Below are 23055 nucleotides of genomic sequence, written 5' to 3'. Positions count from 1 at the left end.
TTATTTTCTCTATTTTTATATACGTTTGAAAATTTCTGTAATAAAAAGTTTTTTTTTTTAAAAATCGATAATGCGTACGACTGATCTAAAATTAGCAAGGACAGGCAGACAGCTTTAGTGTATTTTTTCCAGTTGTCATTTAGTTGATTCCGATTTAACATATAAATTGGCGCCAAAGTTCTCTGACAGGAGGAGGGCCTGTGGTTCATTGTCTCTGAATTCCTTCCTTCCTTCCTCAGACTTCCCTAGCCTTCTCTCCCATCCCCTGCCACTCCGGGACCAGGGATTGAGGAATTGTCTGTTGCACTGAGTGGGCTTGGCTGCATTAACGAGCAGGAGATGCTGGGAAAAGCAGATTTAGTCATTTAAGCTAATCAAACGTTACAGAGCCTTGAGGCAATCTGTGCAGTGCCCTGGGTTGAGAAACAAACAATGGTTAAACATAAGCATTCTCTAGCTGTCACCAGTATTACTTTCTGTTCACTAAGTTTGTGCTAGTTCAAAAATAATATGGATACAGGGCTAGATTTTAGTTTCAATATGAATGTTGGTGAGTGGAAGGCTGAAGTAAAAATACATGTATTAGAAAAAATCTAAATTGCTTACAATTCTCCAAACTTGCCATTTCCCCTATTTAGCACTGCCATGCTTTTGCACCTATGGTCCCCTCTGCCTTGAAGACCCTTTCTGAGCTCCGAGCCTTGACAAAGTCCCACTTCTCCTTGAGAAGCCTTGCCTGACCTTCTCAGGCAGGTTTTACCGCCTGGGCCTTTATGCCTGTGCCCCTATCAGCCAGGACCAGGTGCCCTGCCTCCTAAGCTCCAGCAGGTTCCTTGCTATGGATCACACTGCCAACCCCGCATGGATTGAACACATTCTGAAAAGCCCCTTTGAATTACTGGGAGAGCTAAACAACCAACCAACCAACCAACCAACCAACCAACCAACAAAAACCGTTATATTACCGTCTTCAGGTAACTCCAACTAGCCACACAATGCTTAGGTAAAGTTCTTGGTGGATTTGCATTAGCAAGTAAATAATATGCCATTTTTTAATTGAAAAACAGCTACTTCCAGCATGTTGATCAACTTAAAAAGTTCCCTGAAATCGTGCTTCTGACATCAGTTTACACTCAGAAAAAAAAGTTCCTTTAGCAAAGTCAAACTTCAGCTCAGTGTGGAGAGCACAACTTTTCGGTACATGGCTTTCCACTCACCCCAAGGGACACCCCAAACAATAGGGCTCTTCTGTAAGGCAGAACACGTCAATTATATCACAAAAGCTCCCAGGGTAAAAATGCCAAGTACCACATGGTCAACAGCTGGAGCCACTTATGCACAATTGTTTCAACCCAACCGACCTTAAGAGGATGGACAGACAGCTAACTCATAATGGGAGAGTGTTTCCCATTTTAAAAGCACTTCCTGTCTCATTTTCATCATCAAAGTGAATTTACAGACAGCTTGGTTCACTGAGAAAATCTAAATGCAGATACTCAATAAATTAAAATTCCATGTTAGATTTCTTATATTCAAATACACACTGAAGACAGTGAAACAACAGCCATCGTTTCAGACTTAACGTTAGCCTAGTAACAATCTCCAGGGCAGAAAAGCAGCCTTCTCCAAAGCACATGTGGCTACAGAATGCTTGAGTTAGGCACAAATAAGAAACAAATGGGCTAGTTTGAGAAGTGCAAATGATTATACTGAAAAGACATTAAAACTTGCAAAAGGGAACTCCATATGGGTGGGAGGCAGTGGGAATTTAAGGTAAAATAATTTAGAGTAAAGAATGGAAGGAAAAAAAAAACATTTACTGAGTATCTGCTAAGTTTGAGCCCCTTTACTAAGACTGTCTACGTTTTTTCAAATTCAATACAACCATCTGTCTTTTCACATCTACGAAACTGACAAGGAAATGATAAAAACAGTTCATTTAACTTAATGTCAAACAGCCCGCACATGATGGAACCGAGACTGGAACCCATGCCTGCTAGAGACCATAACCCATGTTTTTTCTCTTATATCCGGCTGCCTAATTTAGAGAAATTGGGGGCAAAAGTCCTGGACGTTGCAAAGCTTCGTGGGATAGCTTCACGATTAGAGATGGGGCAGCTAGAAAAAGCTGGAAAACAAGCTTTCTCGAAAGACAAACGGGATCTAAGAAAAGAAGATTTTTATAAAGAAGTCTAGTAAATAGTCAAGTCCATAATGGAATCAAGGTGGAAGTTGATTGATTTCAGCCTAGAGCCAAAGGTGATCTTGGGGCCTGATCCACTTACATGGTACTTTACAATTTACAAATTATTTTTACTCAGTTATCTCATTAAACCAAATAAAGTGGGCATTAGTATCATCTTCATTCTTCCTGGAGAAAAATGAGTTTCAGTTTGTATAACTTGCTTAAGAGAATCATACACTACAAGTGTCAGAAGAAAACTCCAAGTCCAGGATGCAAATTTTTTCCCATTAACCCAGTGGAGCCAGAGAAATGACTCTGGTTTGAAAGACATAGAGGCAAAAGGATTAGCAAATAAAGAGGAGGGGCGACCTAGGGGGTAATGATTAGAGGTCAGTCAGAGCCTTCAGCTTAATGCAGTTAATGTCTAATGAGAGAATTTGAATCAGTTACCCATATCTTCTGTAAGAAATTTCTACCTGCTTTCCAACATTTAAAAATGGTTGGGGTCTTTAAATTTTAACTACTAGTGTGTTTAACTACTGGTGTCACTAGGAGGGTGCGGAGGTCCGGACTGCACCCCCTGACACTGTCAAAGGGGGTGACACCAAAATGACCCCCCACGGTCTGCAGCGGAGGGAGGCCAGTGCTGCCAAGGGGAAGGCCACCAAGGCAGTGGCATCAGTAGGGTTGGTGTCACACACCCCAGTGCGGTAATTTGTCAACCCCCATCACCCACTGGTCAGGGTGTGGGGCAGCCTTGCCTGGGACAATGGAAGAGGGGAGGAGCTGCGGGAGCCGTGGGGGGTGTTACTGCCCTGGGTGACACCAACCCTAGTGACACCACTGGTGTGTTTATCAAAGAATAGGCAGTAGTGTCCTTGAGCACACCACACCAGGAAAAGAAGAGCAGGGAAAAGAAGAGAAGGGCCTGTTCCAGCCCTCCATCTCTGGAAGAAGCGTGCCCCTCCTTAACAACTTGGAGGCATCCAAGTATTACAACAACTCCTTAATTTGAATATTATAAATTAAAGGGGAAAATAAAGCATTCAGCTGCCTTTCCAGAAGGAACTATATTTCAGTATAACCCAAAAGCCCCAGTTAATGAAGAAAAGCTCTTCTTTATAGAAGTATGCCAGCTAATAAATGTAGAAACATTGAAAGAAACAAGTTAACAGTAAAACAAACTACCATTTTGCAATCCTTAATTTAATAATTGATTCAGGCAAAGATCTTCAATGGATGCTAAAACCATTAGGTGAAATGTTGATGGGCAAGAGGATATCTGGATAAGACCAAAGTATTATCCCACAGCTTACTTTCTGCTCACAGGAGAGGGACATAACTTATCACTGATATTATTTGCTGTCATCTCCTTAATACTAGTTATTAACTTTGGCATTGCTAGCAGAGCAATAAGCAGACAGCACTTGCTCCTGCAAAGAAATAAGAAATCATTAAATGTGACGTTTCTGTGGAAAAACTGGAACACTCACCCATTGCTGGTGGGATTACAAAATGGTACCGCCACTGTGGAAAGCAGTTTGGCAATTCCTCAAAAAAGTTAAACCGAACTAACGTATGACCCAAGGAGCGCTGGTGGTGCGCCGGATAAGTGCTCGACTGTTAACCTAAAGGTTGGCAGTTCAAACCCACTCAGAGGCTCCTTGGGGAATAAGACTGGTCATCTGCTCCCGTAAAGATTACAGCCTAGAAAACCCTATGGGGCAGTTCTACTTTGTCACATGGGGTCAGTATGAGTCAAAATCACCTTGATGGCACACAACAACAACATATGATCCAGCAATCCCAGATGTGAAAGCAGGAACGCAAGCAGAAGCCTATACAGCAATGTTCACTGCAGCATTTTTCACAATCGCCAAAGGTGAAAACAACGTAAATGTCCATCAACAGATGAGTGGATAAACAAAATGTGGTACATACATACAATGGAATATTCCGCAGCCATAAAGAGAAATGAAGTCCTGATACATGCCACAACATGGAGGAACCCTGAAAACACTATGCTGAGTAAAATGAGTCAATCACAAATGGACAAATACTGTATGATCCCACTTACGTGAAACAGGCAAATATAAAGAGACTTAAGTTTGGAGCCTGGTGGAGAAGTGGTTAAGTGTTTGGCTGCTAACCAAAAACTCCGCGATTCAAATCCACCAGCTGCTCCTCGGAAACCCTGTGGGCAGTTCTACTCTGACCTATAGGTTCTTTATGAGTTGAAATTGACTCAATGGCAACGGGTTTGGTTTTTTGGTAAAGTTTATTAGTAGTTACCAGGGGTGGGAGGAATGGGGAAGGTGGAGCCATTGCTTAGGAGCACTAAGTTTCTGTTAAGGGTGGTGGAATAATTTGGAAAAGGATGGTGGTGATAGTTACACAACATGATGAATTGAATCAATGTCACTGAATTGTACACGCAAAAATTGTTAAACTGGCAAATGTTTTATTAGATATATTTTTTATTTAAAAAAGTGATGGTCTCTAAGGAGGAAACTATAGTACTAGAGGCTAGGGTGGGAAAGAAACTTCACTTTTCACTTTTTTGCAAGTTTTAGAGTTTTTGTTTTTTTTTAACAATTGTATTACTATTCCCAAAATCCATTTAAAAATAAAATTGTACATGTTTTCTGAAGAAAAAAAAAGTTTAACCTGGATCTTTTTAAGGCTTTTGATACAATTACTAGTGTTCAGTAAATACAGGGATGGAATAACAAGTTAAACAGCACTGCAAGGAGATCATCAGTGAAACGCAGAAAGCTGGGCATTCTACAGCACAACTGGCAGTGATGCCTAAGGAAGCTGATGCCATGAATAAAAAGGAGGAGGACACTGTTCAAGATTAAAAGAGGCTTAAGAGACACAGCCAACTGTAATGTTTGGTCCTTTTCTGGATCCCAATCTCAATAAATCTTACAAAAGAGAACTTTGGGAGTATTAGAGAAATTTGATATGAATTGAGCATAAGTTGATAATAAACAAACAAACAAAAAAACCCAAACCCGTTGCTGTTGAGTCGATTTTGACTCATAGCGACCCTATAGGACAGAGTAGAACTGCCCCATAGGGTTTCTAAGGAGCATCTGGTGGTTTCGAACTGCCGACCTTTTGGTTAGCAGCTGTAACTCTTAACTACTACGCCACCAGGGTTTCCGTTGAAAAAAGGGAATTATTAATTTTGTTATGTGTAGTAATAGCATAGTGGTAATACAGAAAAATGCTCTTATTTTTTAAGAGTGCATACTAAAATATTTAGCTATAAAATGTCATAAGGACTGTAATTTACTTTAGATATTCAACAAAGAGAAATTAATAAAACAACATGGAAAATGCTAATAACTGTTACACGTAGGTAGTGAGTCTATGGGTGTTCATTATACTTGAAAATAGTACAGAGAAAATCCCCCTTTTGGGTGTGTCTGAACACATTTATGATAAAAAAAATTAAAGAAAAGAAAAACCTTTATTTGATGGCAAAGCAGTAAAGAAATGTGCTCCTTGGGGTCTGCAAATCAAAATTGTCACAAGCAAGGGCTGGAACCATGTCTGATGTCATTCACCCCAACACACCTAGCACAGAAGTCTGCACAAAACAGGGGCTGAGATACTGCTGAATGAGTGAATGAAGGGAAGAAAGTGATAACGAACGAGTGTTAAGAGCATGGAACGTGGAGTCAGAAGATCTGACTTCAAGCCCTGGCTCTGATATTTAAGCTATGTAAATCTGCACAAGTCCCTTGGCTCTGTGCCTCAGCTTCCTTCTCTGCAATATAGAGCTTATTGCCACCTGCTGACCTACAGCACAGGGCTATTGGTATCACTTACCTGACATACCTCACAGGGCTGTTGTGTGTCTCAAATGAAATAACATGGAAGCAAGCCTGCCTGTTTCCACCTCCCAAATACTTCTGGAACCCACAGCCCTCATCCACGCCACCATCACCACCTCTTACCTGGACTGTGGCAATAGGTCTTTAGCCCTGGAATTTGCCCTCTTCCCTCCTCCCCATCCTCCCAAAGTCCTCTACGCAGGAGACAGCATAATTTTTCTTTTTTAAATTTCTGTCCCTGGTTGGCACAGTCTGTGCTCAACTACTCACCTAAAGGTTAAAGGTTCGAACCTACCCAGTGGTGCCACAGAAGAAAGTCCTGGTGATCTGCTTCTGTAAAGATCACAACCAAGAAAACCCTATGGAGCAGTTCTACTCTATAACACACGGGGTCGCCATGAGTCGGAACTGACTGGATGGCAACTGGTTTTGATTTCTTTCTATTTTACCTTTTTTTGTGGTAAAATATATATATAACAAAACAACTGCCATTTCAACCATTTCTACATGTACAACTCACTGATATTAATTATGTTCATCATGTTGTGTAACCATCACTACTGTCTGTTTCTCAATTTTTCCATCACCCTTAACAGAAACTCGGTGCCCCTTAAGCAACAACTCCTCTTCCCCCACTCCCTCCCGCACTGAGGCAATGCAATTCAAAAAAAAATTTTTAATAGTGAAACTATGTATTAGAGAAATTTTCAAACACACACAAAAGAATAGCACAATGAATCCCCCAGCTTCAACAACTATCAACATGCTGCAGTTCTTGTTTCATCTATTCCTCCCACACTTGTATCTTTCTTTTTCTTTTATGAAATATCTTAAACAACAAAACTCCAGACATATTATTTTACCTGTCAGTGTTTCCTTATGCTTCTTTTCTAGAAAAGCACATTGTCCAAAAAAAAAAAAAGGTCTTTCTACAGTGAGTTTGTTTTAATCAGGATCCCACAAAGTCCTCACCTTGCATTTGGTTAACAAATTCCTGAAGTCTCTTTCATCTGTAACAGTTCTCTTTCCTCCTTTTTCTTCTATTGGAGAAAACGGTAATCTTTAACAGTCAAATCTCGTCACTCACCTATTTAGAAATCTCTTATGGCTTCCAACTGATTCACAGAATAAAGTGACAATTCCTAGCAGTCTTTCCTTCATTCAACAAATCATTACAAAGCGCCCGCCATGTGCCACAGGCAGTACTCTTAGAGCTGGGGAGATGGTGCACGTGGCAGAAACACCCTGCCCTCCCAGAGCTCAGACACTAACGGGGGAGAGAGACAATAAGCAAGTAAACAAATAAAGGAACAAGCTAGTCTTAGGTGGTTTTACATGCGTCGCAAATGGGGGTGGAACGATGAGACTGGGTCAACAGGGAAGGTGGCAGCCTTGGGAAGCTCTGCAGAGGGAAGAGACACAAAGACCTGGGATGGGATGAGCTGACTGTAGCCAAGGAACAGAAAGAAGGCCTGTGTGGCTGGAGGCCAGTGCCTGCAAGGGACAGGGTAAGAGAGGAGAGTGGAGAAACAAGCTAGGGCTGACTCACGTGAGGCTTTGAGGGTGTGTGGTGAGGCGCAATGGAAAAACCCTTGAAGGGCTTTAAGCTGGAGAGTGACAAGGTCTGATTTACAAGGCACTGCGGGACCTGACTGTGCTTAGCTCTCCAAGCTCATCGTGGGCCACTGTTCCTTGCTCACACTGGCGTTCTTTCTGTTCCTATGACATGCTAAACTCCTTCTTGCTACACTCTACAGGGTTCCACACTCTCCTCCCATTTCACGTGGCTAACCTCTGCTCATCCTTTACTTCCAGCTTCTGGCTAACTTCCTCTGAGAGGCCTCTCCTGGCCCCTGCACCACAGTATATCCCCACCCTAAATTTCTCCTTCATAGCATTCATTCCTATGACAACTGGTCAACTCTCTGTATAATTATTGGTTTACTGCCTGCCTTCCTTACTGGACTGTAAACTCCATGAGGGCAGAAACAATGGTCTTGTTTTCAGTCTGCATCTCCAAAATCTAGAACAGTGTCTGGCACTTTAGAAAGCAAATAAATATTTGTTGAATGAGTAAATGATGTTATCTTAACATTGTATTGCATTTAACGAAAGATAATACCCAGTGTTCTGAAAAATAAATGTACTTAGCATCTGGTCACTAAATCAAAGAATATTAAAAATAGAAAATAAAATGGACATTAGACACAATCTCATTGAACCTCTTCATTTTATAAATAAAGGAGATTTAGAGTAACAGGAAGCTGGAAATGAAATAATTTGATTTCAATTATAAGTTGGTCAACATGCTCAGCCAATTAAATCTTAGCCCCCATTGGAAATTAATAATCTGTCATTCAATATTTTGGGATTTGATCAGGGCCACTTCTAGACCATGGGGTGCAAACCAGAAACTGATGTTCCTTCCTCTGAGTGGCCCCAGTCCTACACCAAAGCTCAGGGCTTGGTGAGTGGCATGTGGGCTTATTTCAGCCCCTACTTGTCCCCTTGGCCAGAGTCCCTGGGCTGTCCACAACCTGCACAACCACAAGTAGTGGCCCTGGACTTGATCCACAATTCTGTAAACCTCCTGTGCGCAAGTAGGTGTGATAGCTTGATGAGTGATGTAAAGAGAGGAATAAGACACAATTTCTGCTCTAAATGAAGAAGAAAGCCATCAATTATCGAGCACGTATCACACGATTCACTACTCAAATACAGTAATTCAATGAATGCGCACAACTCCATGAGAAAGGCAATGAGGTCTCTATCTTAAAGATGCACAAACCAAAGCTTAAGATAACTTACTCAAGATCGCACACCAGTAAGTGGCAGCACAGGAATTCAAAACCACATCTGTTGGGCTCCAGAGACCACGCTGTTTTCCACACTACTTACTGATAATCTAGTTGAACAGATAAATTTAAGATACTTGAGATTTTGTTAATACATTATGTTCCAAATAAAACAGCGTTGGAGTTAAGAGTTTTGAGGACTGAGAGATCAGTGTAGTCTGGTGGCACCAGTCAATTAGGACTTCACGCAGAAGAAGGACTGGCGTTGGCCCTGGGAGAATGGGTAGATTTTGAGAGGTAAGAGAGTAAATTGGTACAGCAAAAAAAATCATCCAAGCCCAAAGTAAGACCTATTTTAGTTTTCTGGGAGGTATTGTAGCAAAGCTAAAAATAAGGGTGAGCCCCTGAATGCCAGGCCAAAGAGTCTGTCTTCCTCTGATGTTAGGATCAGGTGAGGGCTCTAAAGATTTCTAAACACAGCAAAAGTATGTTGGAAATAGCAAGATACAGATGCAAGGTCCGTTATGAAGGAGCAATGGACAGGAACTGGTGATTTGCTAAAATCTCCACCATGTTGCTCAGTCCAAAGGTCAGCTCTCAGTCCTTATCTTTCTTGGTCCATGAGCAGCATTTAACATGGTGGCTCACTCCCTCCTCTTTGATACACTCTCTTCATTTGGCTTCCAGAACTCCACCTTCTCTTGGCTTTCTTCTTACCTCGTTGGCCACTCCCTCCCCATCTCCTTTGCTGTCGCCTCCTCTTTTCCCTGATTTGTTGGTGGGTCCCCACGTTAGGCTTCTCTATCTACACTTACTCCCTTAGTGGAGTTCATTTAGTTCTCTTGTTTTAAATACGTCTATATGCCAACGGTTCCCAAATTTGTATCTGAAGCCCATTTCTTCCAAACTCCAGACTCATATATCCAACTACCTACTACATTTCACACCTCTGACCTTTACCCCCACAGAAACCTGCTCCACCCACAACTTTCCCCATCTAAACTGATGGCAACTCTGTTCTTTTAGATGTTCAGGTCAAAAACACTGAAGGAAACGTCTCTTTCTCCCACACCCCACATTCAATCTACAAGAAATCTTGTTGGCTGTACTTTCAAAGTCGATCCAGATTCTGACCACTTCTCTTCATCTCTTCTACCACTCTGACTTCAGAGACCATCACCTCCTGCTTAGATTGCTTTTTCCTCCCCAGTTGCCATCGAGTTGACTGACTTATGGTGACTCCATGTGTGTCAGAGTAGAACTGTGTCCACAGGATTGCATAATAGCCTGTTAACGGTTCTCCCTTTTGTCCTTGCCCCCTTACCATCCATTCACAAAGCAACAGCCAGAATGATCCTTTTAAAACGTAAGTCAGATCATGTTACTCCCCTGCCCAAAGCCCTGCAAAGACTCCTCATCTCACTCAGAGTAAAAACCAAAGTCCTCTGAAGGGCCACAGGCCCCTGGTGACATAGGTCCCCAGATGCCTCTCTGACCTCCTTTCTTCCCTTGCTCACATGGCCTGGAGCAACCAGGCACCATCTCTACCTTGAAGAAAATGTTCCTTCCACCTGGAATCCTCTTTCCCCAGATAACCTGCTTCACTAAACTCTCTACTTCCTTCACGCCTTTGCTCAACTCTCACTTTCCTGTTCTAGCTTTTCAAAATCCCTTAATCAACATCTCAGAATCAACTCAGCGGTGACTAACAACAACAATATAGTCTGTAATTTATTTACTATGTGTCATGGATTGAATTGTGTCCCCCCAAAATACCTGTCAACGTGGCTGGGTCAAGATTCCCAGTATTCTATAATTGTGTACCATTTTGTAATCTGATGTGATTTCCTTATGTGCTGTAAATTCAATTACTATAATCTAATAAGATGGCAGTTATACTGATGAGGTATACAAGATTGGATAGTGTGTTAAGCCAATCTCCTCTGAGATATAAAAGAGAGAAGTGAGCAGAGACACATGGGCGCCTCACACCACCCAGAAAGCAGTGCCAGGAGCAGAGCGGGTCCTTTGGACCTGAGGTTCCTGCACTGAGACGCTCCCAGACCAAGGTAAGATTGATGACATTGAACCTTCCTCCAGAGCCAAGAGAGAAAGCATTCCCCTGGAGGTGATGCCCTGAATTTGGACTTTTAGCCTACTGGACTGTGAGAGAATAAACTTCTCTTTGTTAAAGCCATCCACTTGTGGTATTTCTGTTATAGCAGCACTAGATGACTAAGACACTATGTACACTGTTTATTTTCTTGCTCCCACCCCATTCCCACTAGAATGTAAGCTCCTTGAGGGCAGGAGTCTCTGTTTTGTACACCTGTATCTCAGGTGCTGAATATAGTGCCTGCACATAATAGGCTCTTGATAAGCCTTTGTAGAATAAATGAATGAAAGGAAAGGGCAAAGCAGCCTCAAGCCAGTGTGAGAATGTTCATAAGGCACCATTAACAAGGAAAAGTAAGTGGCAGTGAAAGCAGGCAAGGGAAGGGGGAAGGGAGGTAATTCTCGGTTTGCCACATGGAACCTGAAGTAACCGACGGGATTCAGGTGGGAACATCTGGTAGGGCTTTGACATCTAGTAGTGAGCAGGAGAGAGTTCAGCTGAGACACTGCCACAGCAGGTAAAGCCATAAATGTTGCTGAGATCTCCAAAGAAAGGGAAAATTAAATGAAGGAAATACTCTATGATTCTAGGGGTTTCATAGTCTACTTGTGGACAGGCAGAATACAGAATGAAAGAAGCGAAGGAAACATTTACAATGAACACAGTACAATATAGATTTAGCTCACTTCCACAGAGGGGACAAGGAATGAGCCAGGTTGAGTGGACCTGGTGACTTAGAGAGATTCTGAGCTCCACTTATTCTGGGACTGGCTCCTCTATCAGAGTGCATTGCACAGGGCATTGCAATCACCCGTTTACCTGTGAAACCCTCACGACATCGAGAGTTCCTTGAGGACAGGAACCTGGTCATATTTAATGCCGTGTTTCACAGTTTGTAGCTCTAGCACCTAGCTCAGCCCCCCACACATAAGAATCTCATGGCAGAATGAAGGAGGAAGGGGAAAAACAGGAAGAGGGAAGAGAGTTGGTAGGAGATCTTGACGGATGAGTTCAAGTTAACCTAATTAAGACAATTTCCTGTATGGAAAGTGGAAGCTGTGTGTGTGTGTGTGTGACAGAGAGAGACAAACAGATAGACACTAGGGAGACTAAACAATCTTTAGCAAAGTCTTTAGCAAAAAGACTAAACAATCTTTTTGCTACGGAGGATGTCCTTTTAATATTTTTTCATGGCACGAAGGAGTTTATCACGAAAACAAACTGAACTTATTAAATAATAATTAGTCCATTTCTCTATTTCTATGAATCAAAGGCATAAATAACTTAATATGCAATAAAATCATGTTCCAGAAGTTCTATGGTCTACACAGCCAGTTCTGGTCAGCATGAGATAACCAGCATCAGTAAACTCAGTTGCTCAAATGCCAATGGAAGAAAACGTTTTTATTGTTCTGTATAAGCTCATTGCATTGTGAAGAACTCTTGCACAGGGAGCTCAGTTCACTGCTCAAGGCAGCAGGGCTCATGTGAAACATTCAATGGCTCAGTGATCTGGCTCATTAGATTTACAGATGGGACCTTCCCCTGCCTCGTGACCCAGGCTGGCGTCCAAAGAACAGCTGGTTTCATCTGTGACTGTGGTGACTTACCATCTAACTCCAAGAATAAGAGGTTATTTCAAGGACAGAATCAGACCTTATCATGTAGGGAGTCTCCCATGGTCCACAGGAGAAGTCTGGCAACCAAAATTGTCCCTCACCCTTCATGGAACACTTTCCCACAATACCCTTCTGCCTCTGAGCATTTCTTAAATTAAGGCCAAGGCATGTGATGTCTGGATACCAATACAACAGCAGCTCTTAAACATTTTGGTCCTAGGACTTATTTACACTCTTAAAAATTATTGAGGTTCTCCCCAAAGCTTGTGTTTATATAGGTTATATTCATCAATATAGTTATCATATTAGAAATTAAAACTGAGAAAAATTACATATTTATAATATTTAAATAATAACGAATCCATTACATTTTAATATAAATAATATTAATTTTTAGGAAAATAATTATATTTTCCAAACCAAAAATAATTAGGGGAGAAATGCCATTGTTTTATATTTTTGAGAATCGCTTTTAATAGAGTAATAGACGACAGCTAGATTCTCACATCGGCTTCTACATTCAATCGGTTGTGACAAATACCACATGTCATGTACTCTCTGGTAAACTCCACTGTACACTCGTGACAGTATGGAAGTATAAAAAGCAAATAACATCTTAGTATTATTTGAAAATAGTTTTGACCTTGTGAATTCTCTTAAGAAGTCTCCAGGACACCTGGGGTCCCTGGACTACACTTTGAGAACTTCTGGTTAGATCATCACCAATGGTATCCTTTTCAAGGGCTCCAAACTTGGCTCTCAGCTTTTTTTTTACTATCCTATTTCCCCTTGTGAACCAATGTCTCGAGATTTCCCCTGTCCTCCTCAGCCTGACTGCTCACTTGTGGGTCTACTGGCTACAGAGCAATTCTACTTTCTGGTCCCCTTGTTGCTGCCAAAGCTAGAAAGTCAAACCTGAGCTAACACCTTTTCTCTCAAGTCAGTCCCCAGCTACCTCATCACTCTTTCATGCCTCAGGAATAAGAATCCCTGACATGTCCCATCATGTGACCTGTCAGAAATCCTACTGATGCATTCTTAGTTCCCCTCTTCTCTCCTTGACCCCTTTTCTGCAGGCCTTTATCCCCATGTGTCTGGGTGAGCCGACAGCCTGATGGGACCAGTCTTCCTGCTTCCAAGCTCTCTCTTGGCCACTTGTCCATTCCATCTTGCAAACCACTGCCAGACTCACTAAAGACTGTCATGCCTTGTGACCAGCTATGGATAGCTTATCCTGCCAACCACCAAACTTCTAGCCATTCTTCGTGACCCTCCACATAGTATATTGCATCATTTGGAGCCAATTTTTCACCTCTGCTTGTATCCATACTCTTTGCCACTGTGGGTAGGGTGATCTGCCTTGTCCCTTGATTCTGGGCTCAACCACATGACTTGCTTTAGTTCATGAAACTTTAGCAGACGTGACTCAAGCAGAGCTTGCAAAAGCACTTATGTATTTCCACTTGCTCTTGTGCGCCTCTGACATCCCCATGAGAAGAATATGGCTAAGCTGGCCCTCTGAATGGTTGGTCCAATAGAGTTTTCAGCAACGACAGAAACATTCTATAGCTGCATTGTCCAGTACAGTAGTCACCAGCCAATGAGGCTACTGAGCACTTGTAATGTGGCTACTACAAACGAAAGGCTAAACTTTTATTTTATTTAATTTTAATTACTTTAAATTTAAATTGCTACTTATCGTTGGAGCCCTGGTGGCACAGTGGTTAAGAGCTTGGCTGCTAACCAAAAGGTCAGTGGTTCAAATCCACCAGCCACTCCTTGGAAACCCTATGGGGCAGTTCTGCTCTGTCCTATAGGGTCACTATGAGTTGGAATCGACTTGACAGCAACAGGTTTTTTTTGGACATATGGTTACTGGCTACCATATTACACAAAACAGCTCTGGAGGATGAGAGACATGTAGAACAGAACCAAGTCATTTTATTTGTCCCATCTAAGACCAACCTAGATCAGCCCACTACCACCTGATTCCAGACACATGAGCAATAAATAGTTATTGTTATATGCCACTGAGGTTTCGTGGTTGTTCTTTATGCAGCAAAAGCTAACTGGTACGTTCTATCTTCTGACCCCACCTGCCTATCCAGACAGACACCCCGTTCCAACAGAAACATTCTGTTCCGGTCGCATCATAACCCTCATGCTCCCAGCACATGCCCAACTTGTTCACCTCCTCAGGCATTTGCCACTGCAGCACCTCCCACCTGGAATGGGCTCTCCATTTCCCCTCCATCTACTGAAACTGGACCTGTCTTTCAAGTCTTAAATATAACCTCCTCTGTGGAGTCTTCCCTCACTATTCTAACCTACAACAAGCTTTTGTGTCCATTACCATATGTTTTAGGTGTGATGCTTGAAGGCACTATAAGTCAGACACAAACCTGGGAATCCTACCTTTGGCATTTAATTAGTAGTATGGTCTTAAGAAGGAGGCTCTGGGTGGCACAAACGGTTAAGCATTGGACTACTAGCCTAAAGGTTGGCAGTTCGAACCCAGCCGGAAGACAGGGCTGGTGATCTGCTTCCGAAAGATCACAGCCTTGAAAACCCTATGGAGCAGTTCTACTCTGCACACATGGGGTTGCCATGAGCCAGAAATGACTCCATGCCAACTAATCACAACAACATAGCTGTAAGACAGGAGAAGAACTGATATATTTGAATTGTGGTGTTGGCAAAGAATATTGAATATACCATGGACTGCCAGAAAAATGAATAAATCAATCTAGTAGAAATACAACCAGATTGCTCCTTAGAAGTGAGAATGGCAAGACTTCACCTCATTTACTTTGGACACATCATCAGGAAGGGCCAGTTGCTAGAAAAGGACATCATGTTTGGTAGAGGATCAGCAAAAATGAGGGAAACCTTCAATGAGATGGATTGACACAATAGCCACAATAATAGACTCAAGCATACCAATGATCAAGAAGATGGCACAGGACCAGGCAATGTTTTGTTCTGTTATACATAAAATCTCCATGAGTCAGAGCCAGCTCACCAGCAAGTAACAACATGGCCTTGGACATATTACTAATTTTTTTTTCTTCATTGAGAAAAAGGGAGGTTTATCTGAGGATCAGATAATGTAAAACTAGCAAATCCCAGTTTTCAACAAGGGTACTACCATGTTTACGCAAATAACGTGCACCTTCTACATTTGTTTGCCAACCTCGCCCTCTCCCTGTGAGGTATTTTCATAAGTGCTGCTATGCAAATTTTTTACATGTTGCTGTAAAAAAAATTAGCACAGCATGCTTACAAAAATACCTGGCAGGGGGAGGGCACAGTTAGTTGGCAAACAAACGGAGAAGGCATGTGTTATTTGCGTAAAAATATGGTAAGTCCATTCAATGGGGAAGGAACAGTGTCTTCAACAAATGATGCTGGCAAAATTGGATTTCCACATGCAGAAAAATGAAGCAAGGTCCATACCTCAAACCATACACAAAAACTAATTCAAAATGGATCAAGAATTTAAATAATAAATCTAAAACCATAAAGTTCTTGGAAGAAAATAGAGGGGCGAAACTATGGAAACTAATTTTTTTTAAATGCTAGATTATCAAACCCAGCAATGAATGCCCAAGCAGCAGAAGACAAAATAGGTAACTGGGACCTCATAAAAATTAAGTACTTATGTTCATCAAAAGACTTTATCAAAAGAGTAAAAAGACAACCTACAGACTGGGAAAAAAACTTCAGGAACGATGTAGCTGATAAGGGTGTAATATCTAAAATATATATAAAATTTCTACAACTTAACATCAAAAAGACAAATAACCCAGTCAAAAAATGGGCAAACAACATGAACAGACACTTCACTAAGAGGATATTTAAGCAGCCAACAAACACATGAAAGATGTTCATCATCACTGGTCATTAAAACCCCAAACCAAACCATGCTTGTTGCCATTGAGTCAATTCTGACTCTTAGCGACCCTACAGGACAGAGTAGAACTGCCCCATAGAGTTTTCAAGGAGTAGAAGGTAGATTCGAACTGCCCATCTTTTGGTTAGCAGCCATAGCTCTTAACCACTGCGTTACCAGGGCTCCATTAGAGAGATGCAAATCAAAAGCACAAGGAGATGCTACCTCATTCCCTACGAGAATGGCAATGACCAAAAAAACCCAGAAAATAACAAATGTTAGCAAGGATGTGGGGAGATCAAAACCCTTATCCATTGCTGAATGGGAATGTAAAATGGGTACAACCACTGTGGAAGACAGTACAGTGATTCCTCACAAACCTAAAAAAAAACTACCATAGGACCCAGCAATTTCACACCTAGGTACATACTCTAAAAACCAAAAAAACCAAACTCATTGCCGTCTAGTCGATTCCGACTCATGGCGACCCTATAGGACAAAGTAAAACTGCCCCACAGGACTTCCAGGGACCGGCTGGTGGATTTGAACTGCTGATCCCTTTTGGTTAGCAGCCTGAACTCTTAACCACTGTGCCACCAGGGCCCTGGTATATGCCGTAGGGACCTAAAAGTAACTCATGCACACCTATGTTCATTGCAACACTATTCGCAATAGCCAAAAGGTGGAAATAACCTACATGCTCATCAACAGATGAATGGACAAAGAAAATGTGGTGCATACATACAATGGAATACTACTCAGTCATAAAGAGAAGTGAAGTCCTGATACGTGTTACAACATGGATGAACCTCAAAGACATTATGCTGAGTCAAGTAAGTCAGTCACAAAAGGGCAAATGCTGGATGACCTCACTTATATGAAAAGACAAGAATAAGTAAATATACAGAGACCAAATGGCTATTAGTGGTTGCCTGGGGCAGGAGGGGGGCGGAAGAGAGGGGATTATTCTCTGGGAAGTAGTAGCTTTATGGGAAAATTCACATCGATTGAGGGTGATGGTTACACAATTTGATAAGTGTAACTGATATCACTAAGGGCACCAGAATAAGGGCAAAATAAGGGCAAAATGGCAAATATTGTGTTATATGTAACCTTATAACAACAACAGCAACCTAAAAAAAAAAAAAAAGAAGGGGCTAACGTCGCTGATACTACTTAAGTACATCCAAACACTTCATAGGATTAGTTCTGTTGTGTGGAATGTACAGGGTCATGGCTTTGTGGGACTGTCCAGTCAATTGGCCTAATAGTGTTTTTTGAGTTACTGTTCCATTTCCTAGTTTGTCGTGCAGTGCCTAAGGTCTTAAATGCTTGTGAGTGGGCATCCAAGATACAATAATTGGTCCCTATTTGCCTGGAGCAACAGAGGAAGAAGGAAATCCAAGAATCAGAGAAGGACCTGGACTGCAGGTCTAACTGCCTCCACAAACTACTGCCTCCTTATCCATGAGACCAGAAGAACTGGGTGGTGCCTGGCTACTATTACTGAACATTTTGATCAAGGGATCAATGGATGGATCCTGAACAAACGGGGGAAAATGTGGAACAGAATTTCAAATTCTTTCAAAATCCAGATTTACTGGACCTGTTGAGACTGGAGGAATCTCCAAATCTATCGCTCAGAGATTTTCAAACCATGAACCAAAATTATCCCCCAAAGTCAGCTTTAAACTAAACAACTGTTTAGCTAAATTAGTAAAGAATGTTTGCCATGAGCATTTTGCTCTGTTAAAGAATTATCTATATGAGATCAAATTGTCAACAGTAACTTTAAAGCCTAGATGAGAAGTTTAGGGGGTAGTGAGTCTAAATCAATGATGAAACAATATGGGTAGAGATCACAAGAACGGTCACACAACATGTGGAATGTCACCAATGTTACTGAACTGCACATGCAGAAATTGATGAATGAGTGTATGTTTTGTTGTGTCTATTTTCACAAAAATAAAAAAGTAAAAAAAAAAAAAAATAGTACATCCCTGGCACATATAAGTATACCCAGTCAATAACTGCTTTCTTTCTTGATGGATGTTCCTTTTATTTCCTGGTCTACTGCCCAGAACAGTGCATAGCTCCCTGTCAACTCACCTTCTCACTCAGTCATGTGAAGGTCTCCATCAGCTCAGAAGAGCACCTACCCAGTTACAGATTATGCTGGATGCTAACATGTGTCACCCAGATCCCTTTTCAGCTCCTAGGGATGCGGGCTTCAGTTGTCACCCCTCCTTGAAAAAGTTTGCCCCATCCAGGGGTACCCCTCCTTCCAGGGGAGCCCTTACCCAATGACTAATCAATGAAAGGTTACAGGGCCAGGCTTCTCACTCCAACTTGAGACAGCTCTGAAAGGCCATTCCAGTTTCAGACCTGCCCGTGGCGTTGGCTGAGACCTTCCTCGAGACTGCACTGCAGCTCAGCTTCTCCCTCTGCTCAGTCTTGCTTCATTCCCCTCCTTTCCACAGGTGTGTCCCTGAAGAGTTCCTCCTAACTAAACGATTGGTTCCCTAATCTCCATCTCAGAGTCTGCTTTCTGGGGAACTCAACCTGCAGCACACATATAAGATCCAAAAAGAGCTCTGGGATTCTTTCTCATTAAAATGCAGATTAAACCCAAATAGATGCGGAAGCAATGGTTTGATAAGAATCTCTCTTATTTTTTTTTTAAATTACGAATGGATGTTCCAGGTCTTTAGAAGGTAATGGGGTTAGTCTGATATTACAATTTAACACAGAGGTTCATAACCTGGGGTCCAATGACCCCCATAAGGGTTCCTGGATAGAATTCAGTGGGTCTGTAAACTTAGATGGGAAAAAAGAAATTACATTTTTATTTTCACTAAACCCTAATTCATATTTGGAGGAGCCCTGGCAGCGCAGTGGTCAAGCACTCAGCTGCTAACCGAAAGGTTCTAACCCACCAGCCACTCTGCGGGAGAAAGACGTGGCAGTTAGCTTCCATAAAGATTTTACAACCTTGGAAACCCTACCGAGCACTTCTACTCTGTCCTATCGGGTCACTACGAGTCAGAATTGATTCAACAGCAACCAATTTGTTGTTTTGGCTTAGGTGGCGCAAACGGTTTAGCATTCGACTAGTGACCAACCCACTCAGAGGCACCTGGGAAGAAATACCTGGCACTCTGCTTCCAAAAGGTCAAAGCCTCCAAAGCCCTGTGGAGCAGTTCTACTTTGCAACACATGGGGCCGCTATGTATCAAACTGACTTGGGGCAACTGCTTTGTCCTTTTTGGTTTTTTTTGTAACTGATATTTAGCATTTCCTTCCATTGTGAATGTAGACAACAAATCACAGTAGCAGCAGCACTTAGTGACTCTGTCCCTAATAGAAGTCACACATACATCCATGTTACATTATATTTGCTGCAGGTATCTTCAAATATTGTTTACAATCTTTATTACCTTGGAAATTTCAGTAATTATTAGACCCACTGTTAAATCTCCTGCTACATCTTGTTATTTAATGCAGCTAAAAATAAGCACATCTATTACTGCACAAAATTTTGAGTTTTTAAAAATACTTTAATGTGCATTTCAATGTAGTCGGTTTCCTTGGTAATCCCATGGATTTTATTTTATAAATTTAAAAACGTTCTTAGAAGAGGGTCTATAGGCTCCACCAGACTGCCTTACCGGGTCAGGGTAGTCAACCAACAAGGGCTATGCTCTCTGTGGACTGTGACGTTAGGACTCATCCTTTTTATGCAAAGCCGACAAGCTCCACGTGGGTGTCGCCCAGCGCGTAGTTTGCCCGGGCCAGACGGCGCGCACAGCCATTTCACCGGCAGGACAGGCTCCGGTCGCGTGTTTTGTTCTCCTTGCTTCTGGAATGCGCACAGCTTTTTATGAACTCCACATGGTGCGCGGCTAGGGAAGGCGGCAGCAGGAAGGGACCTTACCAAGTTGACAGCGTCCCACAGGCCCTGCCAGTTCTGAGGAGGCGCGGGAGAACTAAAGGTTACCTGGCCCCATTTCTCATTGGGGCCCCCCATGGTGACAATGCTTGGCCACAGGAAATTGGATCACCAGGGTGCCCTGCGTTCCAAGCCCTGAACTCTGGACTCTGAAACGCGCTCAACTGGAGAGCAGAATCATTGCCAAGACATATCTGGAGTTCTCTCGGGACTGTCGGCTACGTTCCGGGGCTGAGAGCTCGGCTTGGCCTCGGCACCCACGGGAGTCCCCATGCCCGCGCGCTGCTGCGCCCCAGCTCTGGCCATTCCCCGGGGAGGCTCCGCGCCCGCACCTGGCCACACCCGGGCCGGCCAGGTCCCGCCCGAAAGGCACCGGACAATGGCGAGCCACGAACCGACTTCCCGGCGGCGATTCTGCCCACAGCCGCCGGGGAGGAAACACCTCCCCAGGTCCCGAAGTCCTGGGGGTAGGGCCAGGGCTCACGCAGGGCCGCGCAGACGGGGCGAGCCGGCTCCCCACACCCGCGTGTCCCTCGGGGACAGTGATGAGGCGGCGGGGGCCTCAGGGCGCGACAGAGGCCGGAACTCTCTCTCGGCTCGGAGACCCAGCGCCGCACCCCGAGCCCCGATGGCCACCGGGTCCCTGCCCCCCGCCTGCGACGCCAACGTCCGTCTTGCTCCCCCGGCGACCCCAGCCCGCCCCGGGCCCTTCCTTCCGACGTCGGCTCCAGCCCGCGCCCTCCCTCCCGGCGGCGCCCACCTCCCAACCTCCCACCCCAGGGCGCACTCACGTAGACGGAGCCGATGTTGGATTTGTCGTAGAAGCGAAGCCCCCTGCTCAGCTCCAGGGCGGGGGAGACGCGGTCGTCGCCGGCCTCCAGCTCCAGGTCCCCCTGTCCGGGGCCAAAGGGAAAGAGCTCCTGGCGGCTCAGGCAGCCCCCGGGCCCTGCCAGCAGCAGCTGCAGCAGCAGCGCCCGCGTCCACGCAGCCCAGCTCCGGCTGCTCGAGGCCAACATGTTCCCGAACTGCTGTCCCGCAAACCCAGCGGCTCCGCGGCCAGGAGGCTGAGGAAGGGCGGAGATGTAACCGGACGCCCCTCCGCAGCCCCTCCACGCCTCCTGCCCCGGAACGTTTCCACCCTGGGAAATAGGGGAGGGGACCAAGGGGAGATGGGAGAGGGAGGGCCCCGCCCCGTCGACAGGGCGCGCCGCGGAGGCGGCCCAATGGCCGAGAGGGGGAGGGCGAGGGGCCGAATCCCCCAGCCTTGGCCGCAGCGCCTTGACCCCCTGCAAGGAAATGAGCGCTGAGGACCTTGTTTCCCGAAACTAACCCGATTCCCACCGAGCGGCCCCTCGGGGAGGTGGGAGCAGCGTTGTCCTCGGGTCAGAGCTAAATCGTGGAAAGCAGGCTATGTGGAAATGCCCTGGATTCAGAAACAGAGCCTACGCCAGTGCCTCCCGGCGGTGTCCGGAGGCCCGACTCGCGTGCCTCTGGTAGGAAAAGGGGTGGGTGTTGGAAGTTAGCAAGAACGGCTTGGGCCAGTGGCATGGTCATTTACTCATGCACGCATTCATTCAGCATTTATTGAATGCCCGGTCCTGGGCTAGGTAATGTGGAGTTTCCGCAAGAAATAAGGCCGCACTCCCTGAGACGTTTCGAAGATAAGACAAAGTCACGAGCGTATAACACACAGTTCAGTGTTACGTTGGGTGAGGTCCCTAAGTAATGAAGGACATCGGGGCTGGAATAATAGGCCAGCGAAAGCTGCACGTGAGATGTTGGGAATGGAACCAGGTCTTCCGGAAGGGATGGAATTTCAACTGGCAGGGGGGAAGGCAAGAGTTGAGCCCTGAGCAGGGAGGATTCAAGGCACCGTCCCCTAGTTGAGAACGTGCAGAGGGACTGTTCCAAATAAAGCTTTGAATGCCACGCATAGGAATTCGGACTGTCCCTAACAGAGAACTATTGAAAGTTCTAACAAAGGGAGATAAGCAATTTAAAGAGTTATGGTAAGTAATAGGTTGATCATTAATTTGGCACTGGGTTGAAAGTAGACACAGGAAGGTCATCAGGGAACTGTTAATAGGGGGGAAACCAGAGTGAGAAAGGAAGAAATGGGAATAGGGAAGAAATGCATCTATGAGACATTACAATGAAAGAAGGAAGAAGATCTGGTTATATAAGTTTGATATTGAGGCGAAGGAGAAAAGAAGTCAGATTTGGGCACAGGGTTTCAAGCCTTGAGTGTGTTGCCTTTTGAGGGGAGCAGGAGTTGAGGTATGTGTTTGGTGCCAGAACCTGTTAACTCTGAGGGGTCAGGAAGGTGTCCCTGTTTCCTGTTGGCAGCTAAAACTAAGGATTCAAAGACTAGTTGGAATAATTCTCCCAGAAAACAGAAAGTTCCATAAATATTGAGGAGGTGTGAGTTCTGAACCAGCAGAAAATATGAAGAAAAAGCGAATGAAACACACCTTCCAAGTAGAGAAAGGCGTTGGTCCACTTGTTGACATCTTTTTCTTTTAAATTCATTAGTCATCAGCGATGACATTTATCAAGTACTTACTAGTGCCGCATATTCTGCAGGTAGTAATTCATATCATGTTCACAATAACCCTAGGAGACTGGGGTTATTATCATTTACAAATGGCGCAGAT

The 23055-nt window shown here is 43.9% G+C and overlaps 1 protein-coding gene across 1 annotated transcript in view; it reads right to left on the bottom strand.

Moving 5' to 3' along the window:
• The window catches only part of NID1 (nidogen 1), a 96441-nt gene extending 74938 nt beyond the window's left edge, over nucleotides 1-21503 (bottom strand). Inside the window, exon 1 of the mRNA XM_004372797.2 lies at nucleotides 21193-21503. Within this exon, the coding sequence (XP_004372854.1) occupies nucleotides 21193-21417 (225 nt within the window). The 5' untranslated portion in view covers nucleotides 21418-21503. The remainder of the gene's footprint in view (nucleotides 1-21192) is intronic.
• Between the last annotated feature and the right edge of the window lie 1552 nt (nucleotides 21504-23055).

Source organism: Trichechus manatus, unplaced genomic scaffold, assembly GCF_000243295.1.
Source record: "Trichechus manatus latirostris isolate Lorelei unplaced genomic scaffold, TriManLat1.0 scaffold00021, whole genome shotgun sequence".
In the NCBI taxonomy this organism is placed as follows: domain Eukaryota; kingdom Metazoa; phylum Chordata; class Mammalia; order Sirenia; family Trichechidae; genus Trichechus; species Trichechus manatus.
Note: the sequence above shows the minus strand (reverse complement) of the source record. Positions and strands in the feature narration are given on the sequence as shown.